Here is a 21,672-nt window from a genome sequence, read left to right as displayed (position 1 = left end):
TGTAGGTGCTTTTCCGTTTAAACTTCCTGGTTATAGTGTTGTGTTTTGTTATGAACAGACCATACCAATTTTATTATTTTGTGCCACTGGTTTCCTACTGGTTTCTTGTTGTGTATGTCACCATGGCAATATGGCCCCATGTAACTGCAGCTTCAACTGAAGGTGAGGAATTATGGGATTGATATATTTTTGTTATTGATTCATTGATGAGTATGCATTGATTTTGAAATTTAAAACTCCGAAAATCCAATTCTTTCTACTTTTAATTCAGAAATTCTTGCATGCATTTTTTATTGCGATTTTGTCATTTTAGACTAAAACACGATTTTAGTTTTTGCGATATTGAGAAAAATCCAATTTAATTAATTTAAAAATATTATTGCAATTATAACTCTGTCGCATTTTTCGCAATAATAAAAACATCCAAATAATTTCTGAATTTACAGTATTTCCAATAAATTTTAGAACATTTTTAAAAGTTGTTGTATTTATCATTACAGTCATGCTTGTGTGCAGAAACTACAGCTTTTGAGTGCAGATTACAACTACTGTCATTCTGATTAAAAATCAAATAGTGTGTCCGTACTTACAGTGTTCTGACAATGCTGTTTAACTTCCGTAATGGATATATAAAAAAGAAGATTTGGTATGATTGCCAATGAGACAACTACCCACAAAAAGACCAAAATGACACAAACATTAACAATTTTAGGTCACAGTACGGCTTTCAACAATGAGCAAAGCTCATACTGCATAGGAGACCAGGTTTTAAGCCTTCTAAGAAAAAGAGAAGATGTGGTATGACTGTCAATGAGACAACAATTCACCAGAACAATTAAGATTGACATCTGCAATCAATAAATAGGCAGGGTTTAAGCTTGTATAAATTATACCTCTAAATATCATTGGTTTTTAAGTATGTATGTATATAAGCTGAGGCACCGCCTATCTTTTGATTGCAGACGTCAATCTTAATAACAATTAATGCTTCAGCAAACATTCAAAGACACCAAGTAAGCCAACCAAACCTTTGAATTATAAGCGTTAGGAATAAACTCATCATAGATACCAGGACTAAATTTTTTATATACGCCAGACGCGCGTTTTGTCTACAAAAGATTCATCAGTGACACTCCAATCCAAAAGTACTCTATCAAAGATCTTGCATTTTCATGATTACACATGTAAAGAAAGGGAATTATTTGTATTAGATTTTTAAGAATTATACTACATGTACTATAAGATAATAAATATTTCTGTTTTGTTTTATTTTCAGTCGGAAAAGTACACTATTTCTACATGGTGGCCAAGTTTGTCATATTAATAACATTGATAGCTTTGTTTTACATGTCAGAGGTATGTTTGACTAGGTATATTAAAGTTGTCTACCTTTAAAGGAGATATTTTTCCTTTTTTTAAAACCATGTATATTGTATATCAAAATGGAGTTTTTATACAACCGCAAAATTTTTGCGGTCGTATATTGGTATCATGTGTTTGTGAGGGGATTTTTATTCAACAGCGTAGTGTATTGCTCAAAAGCAAAAAAAAATATATTTTTTAAGTTCATTAGACCACATTCATTCTGTGTTAGAAACCTTTGCTGTGTCAACTATTTTATCACAATCCAAATTCAGAGCTGTATCAAGCCTGAATGTTGTGTCCATACTTGCCCCAACTGTTCAGGGTTCGACCACTGCAATCGTATAAAGCTGTGCCCTGCGGAGCATCTGTTCTTTTTAAGTCACAAATAATTTTGTTTAATATTTGAAAATACAAACTTTTTGACTTAAAAATTCTATATGTGGTGAGAACGAAGCTTTAATCCCCAGTATTGAATTTACTGGCCCGATATGTATCATAAAAGGTCACTAAGCACACTATGTAACGAATTTATCTTACAGAATATCTGAACATGTGGTATTTATACTAGTAGCCAATCAAAGTGATTAAGTCTTCATACTGTTAGGCCAAACAAAAAAAATATACGTCTGTTTCCTGTTTCCCAACCAATCCTGACTCAAACCCTAGATCTTTATATTCAAATACATAAAAAAATCATCTCTGGTCCGATCCAGATCCATTTCTTACAAGGCCCAAACAATCGAAATGGCTGCTCCCAGCACACATGTGCTATAATAAAGGTGTAAAAACATTGGCACTGGGAGGATTATTCAATTAGAGCTTCTTTAAAGGGATTATATAATTTTGGGGTTCAGGCCTCTAACCAAACATGACATTTAACCGACTGCAAATCTGACAGGAAGTGCAAAAATAAAAAATTTAAATTTAAAAAACCCAAAAACCTTGACCTACTGACCCTGATTTACTTGCCTTGGCAGCAGGAAACAGCAATATATTTTGTTTTTGCCTTAGTGTTAAGAACCTACTTCTATACAAAAACAAATGCCAACAACAACAACTTGTTAGCTTTAAGGTGGTATGGGAGTCTAAAATAAAAATGATAGAATTTGTTCATACTTGGTCAAAATGTAGTATCTATTGATACATGTTCAAAAATATTATAAAAATGATAGGTCACCGCGCATTTTCTCAAGCTACAGGTTGTGACAAAATGACAAATTTTGTATGGATTATACAGGAAAAAATAACATTTTGCGAATAGAAACTAAACAAAATGATAGAATTGTAAAATAAATAAGGAAAAGATTGCTTTCAGACAATGCTTTGAGAATATCAAAAGAAAAGATAGGGTCACCGTACTTTTTTTCCGGCTAAAAGACAAAATAGGAAAATTTCATGTAGAGCCCTTCAGAAAATGCACTGTTTTAGAGTTACCTCCCCTTAAATTGCCAATTCAAAAATATTCAAAAACAGTCAAAAATGATCTACACTTGTGAAAATATTAATATTTCTAAGTTATATTCTTATAAATTGGTTCTTTTCAATGAAAATTCACATTAAATATCTTCATTCCTGCATCAAATTTTGTTAATTTGGTAGAAAATATGGACCTTAGATTCTCTGTTTTTTACAATCCAAGATGGCGAAAGACACCCATACCACCTTAAATGTGTTTCATGAATTTATTTTAATCGTTCATCATCAATTCCAACGTCTGTATTTTTAGAGGGACCTAACACCACTACTAACTGTGTATTGTAATAAGCCCCGCCTACTAATCTAATATGGAACATACACAGTCTCCACAAGGTTGCTTTTAACCAATCATACTCCTCGAAATGTATAGGAGGTAAGATAAATACATATACACATGTACATTTGTTTTTTACTTGCAGGTGTTTTTTGATAAAGTATTTCTACTGAGGCCAATCAAATCTTTGTTTGTATTACAAGATGATTCTATATCAGAGTGGAGATTTAGGTGGTCGTTAGACAGATATGTAAGTCACAACCAGTTCACATGAAGTGTTAAGTTTTAAAAAACTTTCATTAGACAGATAATAAATTTATGACTAGTTCAATGAAAGGGTTATGTTTTTTTGTCACTTTTGTAAATTTTTAGACTTTATTAGACAATTATGTAAGGTTAAAAACAGCATATTTCTAAAAGTATTTTGTGTGAAATGTTTTATAATGTCCAATTTATGGGCATTATGTTCTCTGGTCTTTGCCTCCTTTCGTCATTCCATTCAATTGTCTGTTGGTCGGTCTGTCCCACTTCAAGTCAAAGTTTTTGGTCGAGCTAGTTTTTGATGAAGTTGAAGTCCAATTAACTTCAAACTTAGTACACATGTTCCCCATGATATGATCTTTCTAATTTTAATCCCAAATTAGAAATTTTGTTCCCCTTTTCACAGTCCATTAAACATAGAAAATGATAGTGCGGATTGGGCATGCGTGTACTGGGGACACATTCTTGTTTTCAAATATACTTGTAAGATAAACCCATTTTGGTAAAAAGCTCAAATATGTTATCCTCTCCTAACAGTACATGGGGACCCACTCAAAAAAATAATTTATAGATGAATGTTTTTTCTCTGTTTTTACGCAAGAAATTGAGATTTGATTTGCTTTCTTGATGATTTTTTGTTACATTTCAGAGTGTTGTTTATGGAATGGTATTTGGATTTGTTTATGAGTTAGCTAAAAAATACAAGTTTATAGATGATAGCAACAATGAGAATTTATTTTCAAGAATCTTTTCATCGTTTGTTGTGTTCTTAGGCCTTTTAGGTCTTGGTGTGAGTATGAAATAAAAATTAAGAAAGAAAATGAAAACAACATATTTGCCACTGGACATAGAGCAACTTACGATATAAATACTTTATTATAAGAGTGTTACACAGTTAGCTTTATAACTAATCGGCCTGGAGGTCCCTCTTCATAGAAAAGTGTAAAAAATTAGATAACTTAGCAAAAATGTTGACAGAAAGTTTCAAATATAATTTTTTTTTTTTATTTCCTCTATATTTGGAACAATTGTGGACTTATCTGATAATTTTGAAAAAAAAATGAAATTATTTGGATTAGGAAATTGAAAATGTAAGAAGAATTTAAATTCATTAAAAAAATGAAATTGATGAATATGAAAACTTTAGACAAAAAATGACTTTTAAAAACAAAATTGAGGAATATGAAAACTTTCAAAAAAACTGAAATGAAGACGGACATTAAATATTTGCAACTGGACATTGAGCAACCTACAATAACAAAAAAATGTTAAACAATAAAAATAATAAATGATAGAAAAAATACATTTAATACATTTCCATAGTTTTGGAAGTTTTAGAAATCATCCCTTTCTCAGAAAAGACTTTAATGTTAATGATATTGTAATAATTTTTATTTGTTTTTTCAGAGTTATGTTATTTTTACATTCCTGTGTAAGAACAAAGTCGAGTGTAACCAGTTCCATTCCTATCTCACCATTATTCCTGTAAGTATTTATACTAATAAAGGAAGAGACTGATTTCATGGAGCCTCAACTCCTCTAAAACCATATAAAGTCAGATATACTGTGATATGAAGTGTTTTGTACTTTCTAAAATTTGTCTTAAAAACAATCTTTTTTTCTACAGAAAAATATCCAATTTCAGAAACTGTTATCCATCCATGACTTATATGCATTCGCAGGTGCTAAGTCAACATACTGCTGGCAAAAATTAACTCTGTTCAACACTTGCCTAATTGTACCACGATTTTGCGGGCATTTTCTAGTAGCTTTAATGTTAAAGTACCTGTTTGTTTATTAATCATGCAAAAAAATGATACATGGATGAAAAAGAAGCTTACAAAATTTTAAAAAATGCCCTATTTTTATCCATTGCATCCATGTTGCTAGATAGAAGAGAATAATTAAGTGATTAGTGTTTGCTTTATGCTATATCAGCTAAAAAAGGCTATATTGCCTTGACCAAAGAAAATGAAAACACTTCACTGAATAACAACACACACTTGTTGCTTATTTAAGGAAACAAATATTTTTTATTGAGGTAATAGTTTGATATAAAAAAATAATACAATCTTACATCAACACATAAACTACGCTCCAAAACAACCTTTACTCTAATGATGTCAGATTGAATGATACAAAATGAAATAGAATATTTTTGTTAAATCCTTTTGAGATTATCCTTGTTACAGTTAAGGTATTGATTTTTTATACCCCATTTATGGGCATTATGTTTTCTGGTCTGTGTGTCTGTCTGTTCATTCGTTGTCTGTTTGTATGTTCGTTTGTCCCACTTCTGGTTAAAGTTTTTGGTCGAGGTAGTTTTTGATGTAGTCCAATCTACTTGAAACTTAGTACATCTATTCCCTATGATATGATCTTTCTAATTTAAATGCTAAATTAAAGTATTGACCCCAATTTCAGGATCCATGGAACATAGAAAATGATAGTGCAGATTGGGCATTCTTGTTTTATAATATCTGCAAAATATGGGCTTATTTTATTATTTTCCCATTCATCCATTCACAGACATGACAGATGGGCATCTTAAAAAAGTGAATCATTATTAAACTTGCACCAAATTATAAAGGTTTGTCTTTTGAATATGTTGACAGTTCTGTCCTTTCACTGATGTTTATTCCTTTTCAGATTGTATCTTTCATATTAATACGTAACGTTCCTGGATGGCTGAGAACAAAGTACAGCTCATTTTTTGCATGGTTTGGTAAAATATCACTAGAAGTAAGTATATTTAATGTGACCAACTAGACACAAAAAATACTTTTTAAGAAAAAAGAATTGATATGCTGTTTACATTGTTATTATGTCCTAAAATTTGTTAGAAATGATTAAAACCAGAATATCATTTGTGAATAGAAGCTTACTATTCAACTTCATGAGCATTTTGTAAATATTGGTAGGGAATAAATTCTTTTAAATTTCATGAATTTAATTGTACTATTAATTGAACAAAATACAAATCTGCTCTTACTGTATTTGCCAAATAATTTGAAACCAAATTTGAATAAAAAAAAAAATTTCAACATCACTAAAAAGTAAATTTTAGCAATCAGCATTATTTTTTCTGCTTCTATTTCAAGCTATTGATATGATAGTTTCATACACAGCTGACTGACAATATCATCTGAACGTTTTTGTGAATTTCAATTAATGTTGGACTATATTTTCATTTCAGCTTTTTATATCTCAGTACCATATTTGGTTAGCAGCTGATACCCATGGAGTATTGGTTCTCATACCAAGTTATCCTGTTCTAAATGTTATAATTACGTCTTTTATATTTATATGTATTAGTCACGAAATCTCTAAAATAACAGGGGCATTAACAAAACACGCCATTCCGTCAGAGTGGAAGGCATTGTTACGTAATTTTATTATTTTTTGTTTGATCCTACTGCCAGTATGTATTTCTCATGGTGTGCTTTCTATTTAATAGATTTTTTCTTGTTATTCTTTATTTACTGTAGATTCAGAAATTATATTTTCTTTATTGATTAGAAATGGGACATCAGTTTTGCATTAACAAAAACTCAAAGGAGTGACAAGTAAAATCACAAAAATACTGAACTCAGAGGAAAATTCAAAATGGAAAGTCCCTAATCAAATTGCAAAATCAAATGACGATTAACCTTCATAATGTTTTTGCAATCACATTAATTAGATTTCACATTTTCACCAGTGGTCAAGGACTAACAATTATTTATACACATACTAATTTCTGAATTTACAGTATATTGTGTGCTATTTATTTGATTAGTCAATTGTTAAAAATTGTTACTGCCAAGAATGATAAAAATGATTTTTATGTTTCCAAACTGTAAAGCTAAAGTGATACATAGCTAGCGATCAATTTTGTTCTCTTGTGTCTTTTCATCTACACTTTTTACAATAAGTCACTTCTTGAAAACAGTTGACAAAATGAAACTAAATTAACACAAATTCTAATACCAATGCAGTTTTATTGTGTTTGTGTTAAACATAAAATTTGTGTATCCCTATGTGACATCCATTCATCCATTCCTTTATTATTATTTTTTTTACAATTTTTGGAGTTTTCCTTACATTACACTTAACCTTCTCTGGTTATATTAGGTGCTCAGTTGTTTATTCCTGTTTTTCATTAGAAAATATGTTCATTTTTGTTCGTTTTTTTTGTTTATGATGACAGCTGAAACAGGGTATAATCAAATAACTTTCACATTTTTAATAGAAACATTAAAATAATTATAAATGCAACTTAGAATGGTGAAAAATTACTAGTTTATCTGAGAATAATTTTTTTTAGAGTTTTTTGGGATAAATTTCATTAGACATTTTGTTTTTTTAAATAAAACCTCTCAACACAATTGCCACTGTATTGATGCTTGTTCTTTTTTTTTTTGTCAATGGACAAATAGATATTGTTTATTGTGCTTGATATGTTAAAGCAGTTTAAATTTACAACTTTTATTTTTTGTTGGACAGCAAATATTTATGTATAAAAAAATATTGTTTATTATAAGATTGCAAAAAATAATGCAAAAAATAATCCTATTTTTGTTTTACATTGTCAAATTTTTTGGAATGTTATGTCAAGTGTACATAAATGTAGGTTATAGTGCTTTTTTGCCTTTTAAAAACTGTTAAAAAATGCACAATGCTCAAATATACCATTGAAAACTTTACAAATAATACAAAGTGTTTAAAAATACCATTGAACACTTAATTTTCTGATTAAAGTTATACCACAATTTGATTAAGCTCATGTGTCAGTGCTTCTGTGAATGGATCTAACACCTCTCTGTCTTACTTTCTATTCTTAAAGACCTTTCTCAGATCCTCTAATTTGCTTGTAATGATGCAAACCTTCAAATTTTTAGAGAAATAAATTTCATTGGTTGATGTGATAATTGTTGAAAAAGAGACTAAAACGGAGCTTTTTCAGATCCTTTTAAGCTATTTAAGCCAGGATACAGAATCTTAATGTTGTGGGAAAATTTACGGGGCACTGTTAAATTATTTTTATAATTTTATTTGTTTTGGAAGGGGGAGAGAATTGGAGGTAAATGCTGGGGGCTTTTTTTCTGTTATCTTGAATAACTGTTATTAGATTTCACCTTTCATAATCAAATTGTGAAGCTTTACAACTTATTGTTGTCATAATGAACAAACGAGGGTCTAGTTGGGGATTAAATACTGTGGATTCATTATTATTTGTTGGATACCAATTTCCATGGATTTCTTGGGTACAAGTGTACCACAAAATTAAATGTTTTCGAGGAATGACATATTTTTTATAGGAAAGTACAGAGACCTTGACAAAATCATGAAATCAAATATCAACAGACCTGCACATTTTCCTCATCCACAAAAATTGGTACCCAATAAAATAAATAAATTCATACTATATGGGTTAACAGGTGGGGAAGGAATAAGGCAAAAAACATTAGAGAAAAATGGACTTAAATTTATGTATACAGAAAGGAAAATTCCCCAAACTAGACCCTCACAAATTGGGTGCTTTATTAAGGTTTAAAACTATGTTTTGGATTATTGTTTTACCTACTAGTATCTAATAGGTCATGTACATATGTTATTTATTATGAGGGATACATTATTGTGTATGACACATTGTGAGGGATTAATTATAGTGTGTGCTACATTATATTCATGTAATTTTTATTTTTATATGTGTGTGTATGTATTGTATTAGATGTTTTTCTTTTTATTGCCATGATTATTCATGTTCATGTATTTGATACAAAGTATTAGGCTAAACAAATTACAAAGTAATGAAAAATATGTGGTGAAATAGAAAGAATTTTTAAGTATTTTATTCAGAGATTACGCAATTCATAAGTTGCCTCATATGCAAATACACACAAAGAGGATTAAAAAAAAATTTCAAGTTACGAAATTTAAGCTATTATGCAAAATAACCAAAAAAGTTGTGTCGTCTCAAGACAAATGCAAAAAGAATTGAGAAACGTTGGCGATGTTTTTATAAATATGAATAATGAGATTGAATGAGAATGTCAAAAATATTTTCATTTTGAATTTGGTACATAAATCTGTATGCAGATTTGCCTGAAATTGTAAAAATTAATCAAACATTTTTGTCCACACCATTATAATCTTGTTAATAAATGAGCACACCAATATATGAATTTACAGTATTTAAAGGGTAGAAGTTTAAAAAAAATGGATTATGCATGTTATGTATGTATCATTGTAAACTAAAACAAAGGAATATATGATTTAATAGATGAATCATTTGAAGTAGAAAAAATGGGCATTCATATCATTAACTTTTACAAATCATCCAATTTTACTTTGAACATGAAGTCCAAGCTTTTTAAGTTGGAATTGCTAGTCAATGCATTTTAGTATGATTGGACATGGAGAAGGGTAGAAACCTACTCTGAATGAAGTGTCCTATTCTAATTATGATATAATATATAAAATGGTGTGTTTTGTATTAATGGATCAATAGTAAAGTATAAATATTCTGATATACTGTGGATTCATTATTATTTGTCATATACCAATTTTCCTGGATTCCTTGGTTACCCACCACGAATTGAAGTATAAAAAAAATGATTTTTTTTCTCTATCCACGAAAATTAAATGAATCCACAGTATTTATGTTATTAAATCCCACCCACAGAATGTGAGGTATACTGCAATCAGCATGTCCATCAGTCCTTCATTAGTTCAGTCATCCATGACTTTCGTCACAAATTACTCAGCCCATATTTTAAGAAATGGTGTAGTATTTTGGCAGTCACTTCCTGTTTGACAATACTTCAATTTTGTTATTTTCCCAACTAAGCTTCTACATTGAATAGATATAGGAAGATGTGGTGTGAGTGCCAATGAGACAACTCTCCATCCAAATAACAATTTAAAAAAGTAAACCATTATAGGTCAAGACTGATTTGAATTTTTGTCTTGAGTATTACTATGTAGAATTGTACTGGAAATTAAAGATACCACCACTGCAAGACCCTCATCTAGCAAATATTTTAAGGGGAAAATAATTTGATATTGAAACAATATGGGTTGAACATTTTATAAACGAGCTGCGTTGGATAGATTTGTATAAGGTTGATTTCTATCCGACTTAACTCATATCAATCATTTGTGGGAAAACATTTTGTATGTGGATTATTGTATATTTATATAAACAATGGTTTGTACATGTGGTAATTTGGTATTTATACTGGGAAAAATAATTTAAGTATAAAAAAACGATACAACAGATTTTAAGTATACTTTTTGTGGGAAGAATTCTTTGTATATATATATATTAAGCACTTTCCAAAGGGGAAAATACCTCAACCAAAGTGGATTCTTTATTTGAGTGATAAAAAAATCATTGATTTCAAGGGTACAGGTGAACCAGAAGTTTTAAATGCTAAAAAAAGTACAAAATATAACTGGCTTGTATGTAAAAAAAATATTAAAACCATGAATTCAAATTCCATGAAAAGACATTTTTTCTGTAATCCTCGAAATTGGTACCCATGGAAATTAATGAATCAACAGTGCATATAATGAGAATGTTTATTAACATGTTATTATTAAATCTGCATTTAGGAATTAAATATTATAGCCTGTTTTCTTGTTTTAAAATGTTATTAAATGATTTACAATTTATAAAATTGTGTATTGCAAACTAGATTGTTGAAACTGATTATGATTGGAAATCTGTTCAGGGTAATAAACACAGAAATTACTTTTAATGTTTTTTTGTACACTACATAAATTGTCTATATACATCACCTATACTTGCAGTTTGTACATTCCCATCTCAAAATACATTTGAATAATGCAATGATAGTTTACATGTGGAGCAGGATCTGCTTATCCATCTGGAGCACCTGAGATCACCCCAGGTTTTGGTGGGGTTTATATTGCTTAGTCTAGTTTTCTATGTTGTGTTTTCTGTACTGTTATTTGTCTGTTTGTCTTTTTATCTTTAGCCATGGTGTTGTGAGTTTATTTTTAATCTATGAGTTTGACTCTAGTATCTTTCACAGAAAAGTCTCTGTTGATTTAGAAAATATAGTCTTCTTAAGTTGTTGAAATGAGTCAAAACAAAATAAAGATGTCCTGCAATGCATTTTATAAATTTATAAACAATGTATAAATTTTAAATTTTATAAATCGATTGAGCGAAAACAAATGTAGGTTATAAACTAAAACACAGTGAAACACATCAACTATAAAAGGAAAACAATGAAACAACAGAAACACTGAATTGCAAGAAAAACAAACACCAACATGCATAGAAATAGACAAAATTGATGACAACTGCCACATTCCTGACTTGGTACATGACACTTTAAGAAAATATGGAGGGTTGAACCTGGTGTTATGGCCAGCTGTAACCTTCTGCTTACGGTATATAAACCAGGATAAACATTGTGAAGACAATTATTTTTCCTTCAAAGGAATAAGGTTTTTGCCTCCACTTATTTTAGACACCAAAGCCATCTTACTTTGCTCTTGGGAAGCCGAATGGTTTAAGTAGTAACTACTGTAATCATAAATGAGTGAAAGTTACCCCATTATTAGCTCACCTTTCCTAAAAGGAAACGTGAGCTTTTGCCATTACTTGGCGTCCGTCGTCGTCCGTCCGTAGTCATCGTCGTCGTAAACTATTTAAAAGATCTTCTCCTCTGAAACTACTGAACCAATTCAAACCAAACTTCATCTGATTGATTCCTAGGGTATCTAGAATAAGGTTTGTGTTTTAATTCCCATTTCATCAAAAAACATGGCTGCCATGGCTTAAAATAGAACATAGGGGTAAAATGCAGTTTTTGGCTTATAACTCAAAAACCAAAGCATTTAGAGCAAATCTGACATGTGGTTAAATTGTTTATCAGGTCAAGATCTATCTGCCCTGAAAATTTCAGATGAATCGAAACAACCTGTTGTTGGGTTGCTGCCCCTGAATTGGTAATTTTAAGGAAATTTTGCTGTTTTTGGTTTTTATCTTGAATAATATTATAGATAGAGATAAACTGTAAACAGCAAAAATGTTCAGCAAAAAAAGATTTACAAATAAGTAAACAGGACCGAAATGGTCAGTTGACCCCTTTAGGAGTTATTGCCCTTTATAGTCAATTTTCAACCATTTTTCGTAAATCTTAGTAATCTTTTACAAAAATCTTCTCTGAAACTACTGGGCCAAATTAAACCAAACTTGGCCACAATCATCATTGGGGTATCTTATTTAAAAATTGTGTCCGGTGACCTGGTCAACCAACCTAGATGGCCGCCATGGCTAAAAATAGATCATTGGGGTAAAATGCTGTTTTTGGCTTATAACTCAAAAATCGAAGCATTTAGAGCAAATCTGACATGCAGATAAATTGTTTATCAGGTCAAGATCTATCTGCCCTGCAAATTTCAGATGAACCGAACAACCTGTTGTTGGGTTGCTGCCCCTGAATTCGTAATTTTAAGGAAATTTTGCTGTTTTTATACGACCGCAAATTTTGAAAATTTTGAAAAATTTGCGGTCGTATATTGCTATCACGTTGGCGTCGTCGTCTGCGTCGTCGTTGTCGTCGTTGTCGTCGTCGTCGTCGTCGTAGTCCGAATACTTTTAGTTTTCGCACTCTAACTTTAGTAAAAGTGAATATAAATCTATAAAATTTTATCACAAGGTTTATGACCACAAAAGGAAGGTTGGTATTGATTTTGGGGGTTTTGGTCCCAACATTTTAGGAATAAGGGGCCAAAAAGGGCCCAAATAAGCATTTTCTTGGTTTTCGCACTATAACTTTAGTTTAAGTTAATAGAAATCTATGAAATTTTGACACAAGGTTTATGACCACAAAAGAAAGGTTGGGATTGATTTTGGGAGTTTTGGTTTCAACAGTGTAGGAATTAGGGGCCACAAAAGGGCCCAAATAAGCATTATTCTTGGTTTTCGCACAATTACTTTAGTTTAAGTAAATAGAAAATAATGAAATTTAAACACAATGTTTATGACCACAAAAGAAAGGTTGGTATTGATTTTGGGAGTTTAGGTCACAACAGTTTAGGAATTAGGGGCCAAAAAGGGACCCAAATAAGCATTTTTCTTGGTTTTCGCACCATAACTTTAGTATAAGTAAATAGAAATCTATGAAAATTTAAACACAAGGTTTATGACCATAAAAGGAAGGTTGGTAATGATTTTGGGAGTTTTGATCCCAATAGTTTAGGAATAAGGGGCCCAAAGGGTCCAAAATTAAACTTTGTTTGATTTCATCAAAATTGAATAATTGGGGTTCTTTGATATGCCGAATCTAACTGTGTATGTAGATTTTTAACTTTTGTCCCTTTTTCAAATTGGTCTACATTAAGGTCCAAAGGGTCCAAAATTAAACTTCGTTTGATTTTGACAAAAAATTAATCGTTTGGGTTCTTTGATATGCTGAATCTAAAAATGTACAAAGATTCTTGATTACCGGCCCAGTTTTCAAGTTGGTCCAAATCGGGTTCCAAAATTAAACTTTGTTTGATTTCATCAAAAATTTAATAAATGAGGTTTTTTGATATGCCAAATCTAACTGTGTATGTAGATTCCTCATTTTTGGTCTTGTTTTCAAATTGGTCTACATTAAAGTCTAAAGGGTCCAAAATTAAACTTAGTTTGATTTTAACAAAAATTGAAATCTTGGGGTTCTTTGATATGCTGAATCCAAACATGTACTTAGATTTTTGATTATGGGCCCAGTTTTCAAGTTGGTCCAAATCAGGATCTAAAATTATTATATGAAGTTTTGTGCAATAGCAAGTCTTTTCAATTGCACAGTATTGCGCAATGGCAAGAAATATCTTATTGCAAAATATTGTGAAATAGCAATTTTGTTTTTAATTAGAGTTATCTTTCTTTGTCCAGAATAGTAAGCAAGAAATATCTAATTGTAAGAATTTTTTTATTTGGAGTTATCTTTCTTTGTCCAGAATCAACTTAAATCTTTGTTATATATACAATATACAATGTATATTCACTTTTTACTACCAACTGATAAATTAAAATAATCTTTACCATTCAGTGATAACAAGCAGTTTTTTTACATCTTAATATTTTATGCTGTATTTAAATGAGTAGTTATTGTCGCAAACTCCATTAGAAATTTTAATTGAGATTAGTTTTGGAATAAGAGAAAGGGGGATGTGATTAAAAAAATTGGGTTCAATTTTCTCATTTGAAATTTCATAAATAAAAAGAAAATTTCTTCAAACATTTTTTTGAGAGGATTAATATTCAACAGCATAGTGAATTGCTCTAAGAGAAAACAAAAATTTTAAGTTCATTAGAACACATTCATTCTGTGTCAGAAACCTATGCTGTGTCAACTATTTAATCACAATCCAAATTTAGAGCTGAATCCAGCTTGAATGTTGTGTCCATACTTGCCCCAACTGTTCAGGGTTCAACCTCTGCGGTCGTATAAAGCTACGCCCTGCGGAGCATCTGGTTATATTATTGGTTATTATCTTGAACAATATAATAGATAGAGATAAACAGTATACAGCAATAATGTTCAGCAAAGTAAGATCTACAAATAAGTCAACACGACTGAAATGGTCAGTTGACCCCTTTAGGGGTTATTGCCCTTTTTAGTCAATTTTTAACCATTTTTCGTAAATCTTAGTAATCTTTTTCAAAAATCTTCTCCTCTGAAACTACTGGGCCAAATTAAACAAAATTTGGACACAATCATCATTGGGGTATCTAGTTTAAAAATTATGTCCAGTGATCCGGTCAATCATGCAAGATGGCCGCCATGGCTAAAAATAGAACATAGGGGTAAAATGCAGTTTTTGGCTTATAACTCAAAAACCAAAGCATTAAGAGCAAATCTGACATGGGGTTAAATTGATTATCAGGTCAAGATCTATCTGCCCTGAAAATTTAAGATGAATGGAAACAACCTGTTGTTGGGTTGCTGCCTCTGAATTGGTAATTTTAAGGAAATTTTTCTGTTTTTGGTTATTATCTTGAATAATATTATAGATAGAGATAAACAGTAAACAGCAATAATGTTCAGTAAAGTAAGATTTACAAATAAGTCAACACGACCGATATGGTCAGTTGACCCCTTTAGGAGTTATTGCCCTTTATAGTCAATTTATTACATTTTTCATAAACTTTTGTAGACTTTTAGAAAATATTTTCCACTGTAATTACTGGGCCAAGTTTATTATAGATAGAGATAATTGTAACAACAAGAATGTTCAGTAAAATAAGATCTACAAACACATCACCATAATCAAAACACAATTTTGTTATGAATTTATCTGTGTCCATTGTTTAATATGCACATATACCAAGGTGAGCGACACAGGCTCTTGAGAGCCTCTAGTTTTGATTTATTGCCTGAAAAGTTGAAATGTTGAGGAAATGAGAGGTATAAAGGACCTTATAAAGAAGACAAAGAGGTCCATTAGTGGTATTTATCTTCCTAAAATCATCTTGTGTATCATATTCAACTATTTGTAGGCAGATAAGATAGATATTTGATCATTTATTGGTCCACACATTATTCTATTTTGATGCGGCTTGGTTTGGATTTGTCGAAGAAATTTTGCTTGAATCGCTGTAGATGTCGTCTCTCATTATACTGGATTTTACTCATACTATTGAACTGATCATGACAAAACCTGACAGAAATACTTGAAATAACCAGTATTACAAAAGTAAAAAGTCACATTTTGTTTATTGAACAATAATGTCTTCTTTAGGTGTAATACCACCAAATCATGGCACATCACATCCAGTTGTATACCAAAGTAGGTCGAAAAAAATATTCCCTTGAATTTGACAGTTGTAGGTTATTAATCCTACATTTTATTGCAGTAAAAACATTTCTGTGCCATTTGTATTAAGCATTTTTCATATCGGTCAGACATAAGTGATGCTATTAGTCAAGACATTAATGTAACCCTTCCCCCGATTTTTTTTGAAAATTGAAATTTATCATAATCATTTATTTATAACAAAATGGGGGTCAGTTCAGGAAGTCGATAATTTTTTTTTAGTTTAGGAATTTTGTCCCTGGTAGATTGGAAGATATGTACATAATATTGCAGGTAAAGAAGCCTGAAAGCCCTTTCAAAATATAGAAAACCCGGTATGCTGTCAATTTGACAGATCGTTTCCTGATTTTTATTGAATTATTTGTCTGAGCCAAAACTAAGACACCAATCTCAATATATTACGATGATCAACAGCAACAGTTGATGACATAAAATCCTTCAAGTGAATTTGATGTAAATCAACTATTTGAAAACAACTAGTTGTACAATAAAATCGATCATATTCATCATGGAACTAACACACTCTTCAAGGTTCAATCAACTATATAATATATGAATTCTTACACCTAAGCCAATATATATATATATATATATATATATATATATATATTGGCCGATATTACGGGATAAAAATGACGATGCTTTGTTTTTAAATTATTCTTTATCTTTCCTGTATCTTTTCTCGTCTTTTTCGTTAAGACCATCAGGTTCTAAAGTGTGGAGTTGGTGGATCCAAAAGTTTTCTCTTCTCCTTCTCGCCGTGGTGTCCCACTCGGTGTTGACTTCTATAATTTGGAAAGTGACATTTTCAAAAGGATGTTTCGTTGAACGAAGATGTCTTGTGAGAGGACAGTTTTTGTTGGTTTTGTACGATGAACGATGGTTATTAAGCCGAATATTAAATTTGTCCATTGTTTCTCCCACATACTGAATGCCACAAGTGTCACATGTTAATATATAAATTGAGTTCTCCATTTTACAGTTGGAATTAGAGTAGATGGTATAATTTTGTTTAGTAACGGAGCTGATGAAAGAACTGCTTGTATTGGCAGCTTTACAACACAAACAATTCTTTCGACCACATTGTTTGTAGCAACCGGGCGATGGAGTAGGCTGCTTTGCTAATACAGAAGTCACTAATTTGTCACGGATGTTTTTAGGTCTTCTGAAGGCCATGACTGGTGGTGATGAAAATACTTTTTTTTAGATTTAAATCATTTTCTATAATTTTCCAATGCTTCTGAACAATGGATGACACATTTTTAAAATCAGGATGGTAAGTGAGTACAAGGGGTGTTCTGTTAGCTTTATTCTTATCTTTGTACTCAAGAAGTTCTTGGCGACTTGAAATTTTCAGGGATTATGTAGAATCACTCGGGCCAGTTTAGGGATTATATATCATCACTGAAATTTTCAGGGACTATGTATAATCACTAGAACAAACGTCAGGGATAATACATACTAACTGAAATGAAGAAATAATTTTATTTATAAAGAAAATGAATAAAAGTTAAATAATTAATGCTATAAAGTCATATTTAAACAGCATTAAACAGTATAAACATAAATTGTAAAATGTTAAGCACAAAATATCAAAATGATAACCCTATTTTTTCTTAAATGTTAGTCACAACAAATTTTAATGTTAAACACAATATATTAAAATAATTTAATTTTGGATGAAACCGGCGTCTTCTGATTGACTACTGTTGCTTTGTTTATCAGCTCATAGACATAATTTTGTCATGTGACCGTGACGTCATCAACGTTTTTTCATGATTTACTACAGCTAAAAAAAGGATTTGAATTAAATTATAAGGAATGACTGTAATATTTGTTTTGGCTATTCGAAATAACATAAAAAATGTGGTGCACATTTTGAAATAACCCGCTACGCGGGTTATTCAGTGTGCACCACATTTTGTATGTAAGTTCTTCATTGACAGAAAAAATATTACAGTCATTCCTTAAATAATATGCTTCACATCTGTTTTTACTACAATATCCACATTTTAGAAAACATTTTCCTACACATATCGAATAAGATTTTATGACCCGCCTAGAGAAATAAAGTGTTCAGTAAAAACATCTGTAGGTTAACCCCCCCCCCCCCCAAAAAAAAAAGGGAATTAGCAACCTCGAACTGGTTCGAGCAAGATACCATGTTTTTTTTTGGACAGGCTATATCTTTTTTCAGACTTTTGGTGAATAATTACCATTATGTTTTTTTTTGGGATTCCCTTTCCGGCCTTTTTTACCCCAAGGAATTGCTATAAGAATATTACACCAAATACCAGCTTCCTCTAAAATTTTGTTTTAATTGTCAATCCTTAGTTTTTCTAACATTTAGATGCGTAAGTATTCTGTTTGAATTTCTTGTTCATTTGAACATAAACAAGAAAAAGAACAAACTCAGATGTAAATAATCTTCTTGCCATTTGTTTTACATGTACCACAACTAACATGCTCTGTGGATTTCAAATAGAACATGAATGTCTATTTGACGATGGCTGTTAAAAAAACAAACAATAGATACGAAGGGAATCTTGATATTATTAATTTTGAAGTCTTCAACTTTATCTCGAAACCCTGTGTTGGTTATATCTTTAAGATCATCATCTGTGATTAAAAGCAAAATTATCTCATCTGGCCAGTAAAAAATGATAATTTGTCTTTATTTTTTTTATCAAACAAAGGATCCTTAAATTATTCATAATCCCTGAAATAATATTAGGGAATTTGTAAAATAATTATTAAAATGTTAAGTGATTATGTAAAATCACTGGTCATTTTCAGGGATATATAATTACTCATGATTTTAGTGATTCTACATATTCCCTGAAAAATCAGGGATTCTCCATAATCCCTGATTATACAAATTCACTGTAACATATATACATATGAAGATTTATATTGAGAACTGATGAAACAAAACGATGGAAGTCTCCTTTGTGGTATACGTTAAGGTTATTGTGACTTAAAAAGGACATAACGGTCAAATTGAGGGACATGGAATTTCAATTGGAACAATTTTAAATTTGAGCCTTCATAATATGTCACTTGAGTTCCTTATTGTGACCTTGTGACCTAAGGAATGCCCTACTTGAACCCATCTTCATAATAACATTGTACTCTTATTTTACATATAGTATTTGATTTTTCTCATTATTGAAAGGCATACTGATACCTGTATTTCGTAGCTTATATCTTCGTCATTTGAACTGCGTTTAGTCCTGGTATCTATGATGAGTTTATTGGACATTGGCGATATTAAGCATTTTAACACATAGCCGTATTAACTGTATTTAAATGTAAGCAAAAAATAGAAAAAAATACTTAAACAGATAAATATAAATAAAAAATAGAAAATAAATACTTAAACAGATCAATACAAATAATTTCGTTACTCTTTAAAGTTAAACAGAGAACAGTCGAACTATAAATAACTCTCAATATGCGTCACATTAAATGAACGAGGAAGTAATACATCTCCTCAAACTAAAAAAATGGCGTCGAAGTCGGTCAGTTTGAGGAAAGCACAAGTGCCTCTGTCTTGTCATTTTTGTAATGAACAAGCAGTACACTGGAAATGTGAAGAATGTGATGTGTTCATGTGTAAACCGTGTAAGGAGAAAATCCACCAGCGACTAAAATCTGCTCAGGATCATGAAATCGTCTGTGTTGCCGCTGTTTTTAAGGATAATCGTCCTAAAAGGGAGGTTGAATCGGAGGTAATTACTTCAGTTTTTAATACATATACAACCACAGTACCAGTGATTAATTCTTTGTTGTGCTCTGGAGATTATTTGGTATATTTTGTCCAAAACAAGACAGAGGAAAATGCTGTTTTTGTAAAGGGGAAGATGCTAAAGTCTTCCATTAGGATATTGCAAACATTACAAAAAAGAATATTTGACATAGCTGTAAATGAGGAAGGTGAAATTTATTTCAAGGAGATGATTGATAATAACTGTGTTTGTATTTTAACTAATTCAGGCGAGATAAAGACTGTTGTCAATACTTCTCCAATGAGGCCCTTATCTTTGCATGTCAATAAAGACAATAGCTTAATAGTAGGCTTAAAAGAACAGGGGCCATCATTTCCAGTAACTGACTTTTCTGTCCGACAAGTTATCATTTTTGACAACGAATATAAAAGAAAAGTTACATTGGAAACCGACACAAAAGGAAGAAAACTGTTCAGCTATCCCGCCCGTATCGAAACAGATTCTAAGAATATATTATATGTAGCTGACAGGATGAGGGCGGACCTCAGCGGGAGGATAGTGGCAGTAGACGTTAACGGTCGTCTGAAGTTTACATACAATGGTAATCCAAATTTACAAACGTTCCTTCCACATGGAATTACCATAACATCGAGTGATAACATTATTCTCTCAGACGCGAAAAATAACGCATTACATATTTTGAATCCCAGAGGAGAACTTCTGGGACTCCATTTTGTTGATAAAGAATATAAGATTGAGCGACCGCACTCGTTGTGTATAGATAATGAAGGATATCTATTAATTGGAAATGCTCAGTTCGACGGTGACGCAAAAATTTATGTGACCACTATAGCAGAAAATTTAATGTAATCAACATGGTCAAGACCACACGCAAGAACCGTTGGCGTATGTGTTTTAGTATAGATATATCCTAATGATAAAGTTTCAATTTTTTACTGGAGTCAAAAGGATTCTTCAAGAATAAGTTAAACATGTTTTATATACTAGAATGACTAAGTTTTACCATAAAACAAGTGTACATGGACTTTCGTGTATACTAAGATCCTTTGTCTAAATATTCAGAAATGTACTTCGGTTGAAATCAGTACTCCCAATTCGCCGATATCGTTTCTGCATCCAATGACTTTTACCACGACACCTTCGCCAACCGCACCGCGCAAGTGTGAGGGAAAACTGTGATAAAAGAATGTAAATTGACGTGTACTGGAAAGTAAAAAGTGAAAATTGGTTCTGAAAGAACAAATGACAAACCAAATAATTTAAAATTGTTCATTTTTAGTTTTATTTAGTTTACAAATGGAAACCTATGGAAAATAAAGGGAAAAAAAACTCTCAATCAACTCTCGTATTTTTTCGCATGCTCCATGATTCTGTGTTGTTTGTTTATTATTAAGTTCACGATTGGTAAAGTTTGGCAATAAAACCAGGGAATTATTACACATGAAAAGTTTTCATTGAATGGAATATCTTTTGTTGATATTGATTTGTGTTAATTGTAATATAAATTCGAACAAAGAGGACCATTACGGATATAGTATATATGCCTGCATGAGTTCAAAAATTTCCTCACCATTAAAATTCCAAGAAAGTCGTTTCATATGACTTTAATTGATAGGGAATAAAATACTTTCACACATCACCGTTTATGATTTTTGCCACTCCACAGAGAAGGTATGTGGGATTTTCTTTAATCTATTTCATAATTTCAAGACAGACCAA

The 21,672-nt window shown here is 31.1% G+C and overlaps 2 protein-coding genes across 3 annotated transcripts in view; both read left to right on the top strand.

Moving 5' to 3' along the window:
* The window catches only part of LOC134695490 (N-acetylneuraminate 9-O-acetyltransferase-like), a 34,940-nt gene extending 23,780 nt beyond the window's left edge, over positions 1-11,160 (top strand). Inside the window, exons 15-21 of one of the 2 annotated variants that reach the window (XM_063556768.1) lie at positions 6-162; positions 1,277-1,356; positions 3,261-3,365; positions 4,026-4,166; positions 4,784-4,861; positions 6,026-6,118; positions 6,573-11,160. In XM_063556768.1, coding sequence (XP_063412838.1) covers positions 6-162; positions 1,277-1,356; positions 3,261-3,365; positions 4,026-4,166; positions 4,784-4,861; positions 6,026-6,118; positions 6,573-6,830 — 912 coding nt within the window. In that variant the 3' untranslated portion in view covers positions 6,831-11,160. Of the gene's footprint in view, positions 1-5; positions 163-1,276; positions 1,357-3,260; positions 3,366-4,025; positions 4,238-4,783; positions 4,862-6,025; positions 6,119-6,572 lie in introns of those variants that run through there. The other variant, XM_063556767.1, reaches the window with a different exon arrangement.
* An 8,550-nt stretch (positions 11,161-19,710) lies between these two features.
* On the top strand, positions 19,711-21,201 carry LOC134695162 (uncharacterized). Its single transcript, XM_063556367.1, has one exon. The coding sequence runs from the start codon at positions 19,711-19,713 to the stop codon at positions 20,800-20,802; it is 1,092 nt and encodes a 363-aa protein (XP_063412437.1). The 3' UTR covers positions 20,803-21,201.
* Positions 21,202-21,672: the final 471 nt, after the last annotated feature.

This window comes from Mytilus trossulus, chromosome 13 (assembly GCF_036588685.1).
Source record: "Mytilus trossulus isolate FHL-02 chromosome 13, PNRI_Mtr1.1.1.hap1, whole genome shotgun sequence".
Lineage (NCBI taxonomy): Eukaryota > Metazoa > Mollusca > Bivalvia > Mytilida > Mytilidae > Mytilus > Mytilus trossulus.
This window is presented reverse-complemented; position numbering and strand designations above follow the sequence as displayed.

Coding starts and splice junctions, on each gene's coding strand:
- LOC134695162 (XM_063556367.1), top strand. CDS start 19,711: ATGGCGTCGAAGTCGGTCAGTTTGAGGAAAGCACAAGTGCCTCTGTCT.